The sequence below is a fragment of the Hirundo rustica genome, chromosome 5 (genome assembly GCF_015227805.2).
Source record: "Hirundo rustica isolate bHirRus1 chromosome 5, bHirRus1.pri.v3, whole genome shotgun sequence".
NCBI classification, from domain to species: domain Eukaryota; kingdom Metazoa; phylum Chordata; class Aves; order Passeriformes; family Hirundinidae; genus Hirundo; species Hirundo rustica.
Window position 1 is genome coordinate 61,968,284 of NC_053454.1, and position 7,349 is coordinate 61,975,632.

Genomic DNA, 7,349 nt, shown 5'->3' on the forward strand with positions numbered 1-7,349 from the left:
ATACTGCTCCAGGAGAGTGAATTAGGCATCTCTTTTCCCACCCAATCCACAACGGAATAGGGGTGAGATGGCAACCAGAAAATCTCTTTTTGGAATTACACGTGGCTTGCAGCAGACAATACTGAGCATTAGACGGCAATGCTCTGCCAAGCAGACGTGGCTGGACAGGTATAAACGCCCCCATGTCCGAGGGCCGCGGCTCTGACTGCCCTCAGGAGCCGCCGCCATGTTGGTTCGGGGAAGGGGGACCAGTTTGGCCTGCAGCGCTACGAGACAACCCCGGGTTTGCCCTGACGCTCCTCTTCAGGCCGGTGAAGAAGCGAGCTGGAGGTTTTTAACCAGCCCCCGGCAATGGGTCACCTCTCCCCGGGCAGCGGGGGGGCGTCGGAACCCGGGTACCCGCGGAACGACAGGCCCGGGCGCGGCGGGCGGAGGGGGACGGCGGCAGGCGGCGCGCCGCTGAAGCGCCCGGGCCCGCCGGAACGCTTCTTCCCGGTCTCGGGGAGCGAGTTTCGCGGGGAAGGGTTCCTGCGGACACCAGGGCGGCTCGGCAAAATGGCGGCGCCCAGCGCCCGCTGTCTGTGGCGAGGTGAGGGCGTCGTGCTGGGGGACCCACGGGCGCACGGGCATCGCGCCCGCCGCCGCCTCTCCGCCTCCACCGGCCGCTGAGGGACGCGGGGCGGGGGTGCTGCCCGGGCGTGTCGGGGATGCGGGAGGCCGCGGCGATTGTCTGAGGCGATGTTTGCTCTTGCCCCGCAGCACTGGCCCCGCGATGCGGGTGGGTCCTCCCCGGGCTGGAGCAGCGCCTCGCCGTCCCCGCCGTGCCGAGCCCCGCAGCCACCCGGTCCTACGCGGCTGCAGCCAAGTGAGTGCGGGTCCGGCATCCCAGGAGGCTGCCTTGGCCGTGCGGGTGGTGTTTGAGGGGTTTGGTGTCCGCAGCGCTGGTCCCACTGCCGACTGACCCTGGGGGCATCCCACGTCCTCCCGGAGAAGAGCCTGGACTCGCAGGAAGTGTTTTCTGTCATAATGGCACAGGGAAAGCTTGTCGCTGTGGTTTTGGGCTGTGCTTTTGTGGGGTGCTAGCGGGGTTGCATGTCGCCATGAAAGCTGGTGAGCTCCTGGAATCGGCGTCGAACCGTTCCTGTCCTTCAGTTGGCTTTTTACTGTTTAATTTGCCGTCTCTAATAACACAGAGTGGCTGGGAGGAGCAAAAGCGACCTCTGGGTACAGGAGAAGGAAGTGTTCTCAGGTGCTGCAGACTCTTTTGCCCTTGCTTATAGAGGAACGGGGTAGCCAGTTATTATTTTAATATTCTTTTCCTCAGCTGGAGACCCTCTGACAGTAGGGAGGAGAATGAGAATGGTGTGTTTAACTGAACGCAAAATGCCACAGGAAAGGGCGGAGAAAACTCTTTCTTCCCTAAGGTCAGGCTGCCGTGCTCCACTGCGATAATAAGATGTGCCAAACTCTCCAGCTGGTGACCTCACAACGTGTTTGGGGTATTTTGCTCTTAGACCTGCCAAAAAAGATGCCAAGAGGACCAGGCAGGAGAAGGTGAAGAAGCCCCCGCCTCGGAGGCGGCCGCTGATGACCAAGCCCGTGGATGATGTGTACCTGACGTGGCTCTACAGGAGACCCTCCTACGAGCTGGAGCAGGCCGTGGGCATGCTCAAGAGATTCCAGGAGCTGGACTTCACCCACCCCAAGCAGTTTGTGTACATCAATGTGTTCCTGGATATGGCACTGCAGAAGAAGGTGGGCTGGGAGTTCTGGCATTTCTGGGGGCTTTGGGGTCTGTGCAGACTTGGTGGTTGTCACAGGGCGAATTGTGAAGACAGGCTGCAGTCCCTCACCTCGTTTGCAGTTTTCTTTTCTTCTTGGTATTTAGGGGACCAGCTCCCTGTGATTGTGTCGTTCACCCACAAGTCATAATTTCATTTTGTTCATTTGAATTTTTCTCTTTATTCTCCTGCCAGAAAAGAGTGGATCCTTTTTCCAGCAGTGTCACTCTCCCCCATCGCTTTACGGATGAAATGAACAAGGTTTTGGTGTTCACAGAGGTGGGTGAGCCAGGATTCCTTTGTTTTCATGGGACTTTTGTGTCCAGCACACTCCTGCAGCTGCCCTTGGCCAGTTAATCATTTTATCTGTGTGAGGTGATCCCAGAGAGCTGCCACGGGTTTATTTGATCACTCTTTGGACATAATTGCTTGAAATTCTCTCTGTGAGCTCAACTGACAGCAGACCAGCAGCCTAATTGGCGGTCCAGCTGGTGATAATGACTTTTTTCTCTCAACAGAATGTGCAAGAAGCTGAAGTAGCTCGAGAGCATGGAGCTGCCATTGTGGGAGGAGTTGAATTAATCAAATGGGTATTGATTTTTCTTAAATAATTGTATAAATATTTTGGTTTAAACACCATTGGGGCCTGGGGAGGGGAAGAAGCCTGATATTCCATGAACTCTAGCTGGGAGGCAGCCGCCAGTGTGAGGAGTGAGAGATGGGTTTCTATGCTTGGACACTTATATAGGTCAGCTGGAATCAGATCTGTTGACTTGTGTTTGTTGCAGATCTTGGAGGATGAAATCCAGGCCGATTTCTACGTGGCTGTCCCTGCCATAATACCCAAGCTGATTCCCCTGAGGAACAAACTGAAGCGGAAGTACCCCAGCACCCGCAGAAGTAAGAAGCAGTTCTTTGGTAGAGCTCTTACAAATTCCTGGAGGAGATGGAGCCCCAGGGGTGCCACTGAGATGGCTTTTGATGAGGAGGTACAGTTCCATTCAGTGTTAGGCTGTAGGTGACTGCACCACTTGTCTTAGGTAAAGGTAACTTCAGGAATCCATTTTTTCATACAACAGGCAAGTCTGGGATTAGAGCCCAGATTAATTTGCCTGCTAGCTGCCCTTAGGCTTTTTAATCCTGATTAATTGGGGAAGGAGGGAACATGGAAACTGTTTTTGTAATCTCCGTGAGGACACAGTTGTCTTGTCTGTGAAACTGCATTTTGGAGAGGCGTTCACTCACCTTAATTAACAAATTCAGTTTCCTCTTTACTGGTGGCACGCTTCTGAGTGCTAACAGGTGTTACTCAGACAACTCCTTTGCTTTTGTTGTTTCCTTTTTTGATAGACTCCCTGGGCAGCGACATCCCCAAAATGCTGCAGTTCTTCAGAGAATGTCACGAGTACGCGGTAGAGGACGAGAGTATAATCAAGACAAGAGTAGCCAGAGTAAGTTGTGTGGAGAGCTCTTAAATTTTCTCTCCTGAGCTGAACTGCGGTATTCAAAGAGGGGAAAAAACACGTTTTCAATCTGTTTCTCAAAACTTTTGACCATTTTCTTTAACTACCCCGTGAAGAAAATAGAACTCTTTGTTGTGTGGCATCTTCAGCTGGTTTTAAACTTTGGGGTTTTTTACAAGTAAATAAACTATGGGTTTGTAAGTCCATGGTGGATATGCACAGGAGAGCCCGAAAGTCCTTGCTCTAACCAAATAATTAAAGACTTCTAATTTTTATAACTATAGTTGTGGACTGGAGTTGAAAGCAAGAACTGTCTGTGTTACACCTGAAACAGAACATTAGTTTTGGTTTTTTAATTTATTTTCTTCGCCCTAAGCTTTTTTTTTTTTTTTTTGTTTGCCTTACGGTTTGTGTCTTTGTAATCCTGCCTGTTTAGTTTTCCTCCATCTGAGGGTGGCACTGGAAGGAAGGATAGGAGGTACCTGAAGCTTTGCCTGGCAGTGTTGGAGGCTAATGAGTTTATTAATTCTGATTAGCTGCTCTGAGCTGTGCACGGGCATTCCAAGGGCCTCCTTGTCTGTATTTTTGTGACTAGTTGCAATTCTGGATCTCGCTGTTGAAGGAGTCAAACCTATTTAAGAAATCAAAAGGGAACAAATAACTTACCTGAACCTTTTTACAGCACCTTGTGCTGCTCTGGCGAGAAGTGTTCAAAACCTGAAACAGCAAGAGAAGTGTGCATCCACAAGGATTTACCGTGGAAAGCTGGTTTGGAAGCTGGGGTGTTCATTTGGATGTGGGAACTATTTTGAAGTGCTTGGAACCCTCTGAGCATTACCTGTCTTCATTATGGAGCTGTCGAGTTGATTCTTTTGATTGATTTCATTCTGTTCAGGCTCTTAATGCCTCCAGTTTTAGGTGTTGATGCTTTTGGAGTTGATGCCAAAAGGTCTTTGACAGCTGCTCCTTGAAGCTTCTTTCCCCAGATCCTTCATTTTAATAAGGTTTTTGCAAAAGCTCTTGTGTATATATTGATATTTTAAGACTTTTCGCCCCTTAAGGCTGCTTGTTGTTACAGAGCCCGGGAATTCCGTGTCCTGAGTAGAAATATGGAGAATAGTGAGCATATCAGCATGTATAAAATACTTCTTTTCCCTGAGTTATTTGGATATGGCTGTTAATGGGATTTGTCATTCCTTCACAGGGAACACGGACAAAGGAAATCTATCCCGACGTAGAATAAACATAAACACCAGTGCTTTCAGATTTATTCATCTGGGCTCCAAGCATGACCACAACTAACTTGGTGTTATCCTTTTGCAGCTGGATATGCCTACTGAGCACATAATTGCCAATCTGAAAACAATTATCCACGATATCTGCACCTTCAAGCCATCAAATTTCGGTAAGGAGTCATCATTCTAACGTGGTTGTTCAGGTTGCAGCAAACAAAAGTGGGAAGTGGGTGCTCTTTACTGGATTGTCATTAAATTACCTTTCTGTTCTCAAAGTATCTCTGAAAATCTTGCTTCTCCACAGGAAAAGCTGTTTCTGTTTCCTTTTCTTTTTTTTTAATTCCTTAGCAAAAGGATCTACAGAGGAATAATCAAGTCAACTTTAAGCCAAGGGCATCTGCTTAGCTGGAGAGGAAATGGTGATTCATGAAATAATTTTAGGGAAGGAGCTTTGTGTAAGCTAAAACCCCATTTTTTAATGTTAATACTTGCTTAGTGTCTGCCAGAAGAAAGATCTTGGCTCTCTCTCTCCTCATGATGCTGTTGATGGGAGCTGCAGACACCAGACCATAGAAAGCCGAGTACACATGCCTTGAGAAGCCCAAATAAAAACTGTGAGGGGTTGCCTGACTTGAAATATAAGTAGATGCAGAAAGGAGTGTTTTGGTTATTTGGGTTTTTTTTGTTTTGTTTTTTTTTTTTCGTTTGTTTGTTTTTAAATTAATTTAAATCCATTTACATCAGCTCAGTTTAGTAAGGATTAGCTTTTCTGGTCTGAGTAGCTTTTCTACTGATTAGGAGTGTCACGCTTGATTCTTGTGGTCTTCTTTCACTGGCTTGATTTAAAACATTTGCTGAGAGCAGTCAGCCTGGGGCCGTGGAAAGGGGTGGAGTGACCAGTTTGGCGGTGCCCTTTGTTTCCTAGATCCCATTGTGCAGAGGTTGGTTATCAGATCTTCCACCAGTGAAGGTTTGCTGCTGAACCTCGACGGAATCCTGCCTCAGGTGGAGAAAGTAGAAGAAAAAGAGGAAGAAAATGCAGTTGATGAGGATCAACAAAAACCTGTCCAAGAATCTGTTAGTACCTGATGTCTTTTTCCTTGTAGACCTGATGGTCGAGCTCGGGAAGCAAATGGTGTCATTCAAATCATGCTCTGTGAAAACAAAAAATAAATGGAACCTATGGATTTCATGTGTAAATTTGGTGTAACGTTGTTACAAGCAGGAGCCTGTTGTCAGAACCGAGCAAATGTATTTTTCTAAGGAAGAATTGGATGTCCTTTGTCGGGGGGTGTGTGAACATGCACCTTGCTCCGATGTGTTTTCCTCACCTGGTTTTCTGGAGTAGGAACTGGAGACCCGGCTCTTCTTCCCGGTGTTTGCTGCTTTCCTTCCAGGAGGTGGCGCTCCCGCCATTCCCTCCTGTATAGGTGTTGGCGTTTCTCCTCGGGTGGTTTTTTGGGGGGTCTGTTGCTAAACACATGTTCATAAAGCTGCGCCCCGAAATGGTCCCAGAAAGGATTGGCTGTTTACAGCAGGGATGGGCTGTTTCAAATCTGGAAAGGTTTGTGGCTTTAAATCGTTCCTATTATTGGAGGTAGACCTCGTTTTTCCAGGAGGTTACTCGGATCTGTCTGCATGGAAATTATTTTAGATCCCATCTGATGCATTTGGCTGCTGTCAGTCAGGGTGACCAATTCCTGTCAGGCCACGCTGATTATTTTTGGTTGCGTGGGGTGCTTTGCTTTTTTTTTTTTTTTTTTAATCAAAAAATTCCCTTTAGGTGTGTATGGGAAGGTTTCACACTGACTTAATAGACTTCCCGTGTTGTGAGTGGGAAAAGCAATGCCAGTGCCCTTGAATATCTTTACTGCTAGGGCATTACCCATATAAGGAATATTATGAGGCATTCCAATGGTTGTGTGTTTGTGACCCAAAAGGAGCAATTTGAAGGTGAATTACCCCTTGGTGTAGAAAAGCGAAGCCTGTGGTATCATCTGCATAGGTTTCTTTGCCTTTTCTCTGTTCTCTTGGCTTATTTCCAAGACTTCACTATCCATTTTGGAAAAAGATAGGCCTGCCCTCTTTGATGGGTAGATTGAAAAAAAAGAAAAGTGATGTTTAAGCATAAATGTACAGGTGAGCTTAAATCAGAAGCTCTCAGACTGCTGAGTGCGCTCTCAGAGAATAAAAGCATAGAATAACAAACGTTCCTGCAAGAATCTGTACTCGGAAAATCCGAGTGCTCTGAGGACACAGTAAATCGGGATCTCTGGAGGTCAGGGGAGCAAGAGAAGTTGCTTGTGGGCACAGCAGGTTTTCAGGTGTGGTTCTGAACTCGTGTTCCTGCGCTATGGATTGCTGAAGGAGCAATGCCCCTGGTCTGTGCCATGCTGAAACAGTGCTGCGCAAGCTGTTGAGTGCATTGTGACTCCTTTTTATCCTGGAATGCTTGATTGGCGCGGGGGGAGAGATGAAAGGGAGGAAGACAACGTGAGATGATTCCTCTTCAATAAGCTTAGTCCCCAAACATGCGGCGTGGGACTTGTATGTGTGGGGTTTGGGCCAATGTGCCTTAGAAATCACTTTAATTGTCACAATAAGCATGACTGCAATGGCATTGCTGGCTTCAGGAAATCACTGTGGAAGAGAGGGAGTGCTGCAGCACCTTTAGCAATGCAGATGATGTATGGTGGCTTTTAGATTTGTTTTATCTGGACCTGCTGTTAGTTTAACTAAGGAGAGGAGCCGGGATTTTCATGGTGAGTGCACACAGAAACATTTGCCCAAATAAGGAAGAAGTTGTCCTAGGAGCCTGTGTGCAGTTGTGGGGAATGCAGGGTTTAGGCTGACACTCGGCCTCAACCTGG

General features: G+C 47.8%; 1 protein-coding gene across 1 annotated transcript; it reads left to right on the plus strand.

The window, feature by feature from the left end:
* The first annotated feature begins 530 nt into the window (after positions 1–530).
* Positions 531–5,679, plus strand: MRPL1 (mitochondrial ribosomal protein L1). The gene is made up of 9 exons (XM_040065801.2): positions 531–589; positions 760–865; positions 1,515–1,755; positions 1,977–2,060; positions 2,300–2,371; positions 2,570–2,681; positions 3,132–3,232; positions 4,568–4,649; positions 5,405–5,679. The coding sequence occupies exons 1-9, from the start codon at positions 556–558 to the stop codon at positions 5,566–5,568; spliced, it is 996 nt and encodes a 331-aa protein (XP_039921735.1). The 5' UTR covers positions 531–555; the 3' UTR covers positions 5,569–5,679.
* Positions 5,680–7,349: the final 1,670 nt, after the last annotated feature.

Bases quoted from the DNA above. Each gene is read 5' to 3' on its own strand.
- MRPL1 (XM_040065801.2), top strand. From the start codon at position 556: ATGGCGGCGCCCAGCGCCCGCTGTCTGTGGCGAG. The intron at 866-1,514 runs GTGAGTGCGGGT...TTTTGCTCTTAG, and splicing joins TCCTACGCGGCTGCAGCCAA to ACCTGCCAAAAAAGATGCCA. The intron at 2,372-2,569 runs GTATTGATTTTT...TGTTTGTTGCAG, and splicing joins GAGTTGAATTAATCAAATGG to ATCTTGGAGGATGAAATCCA.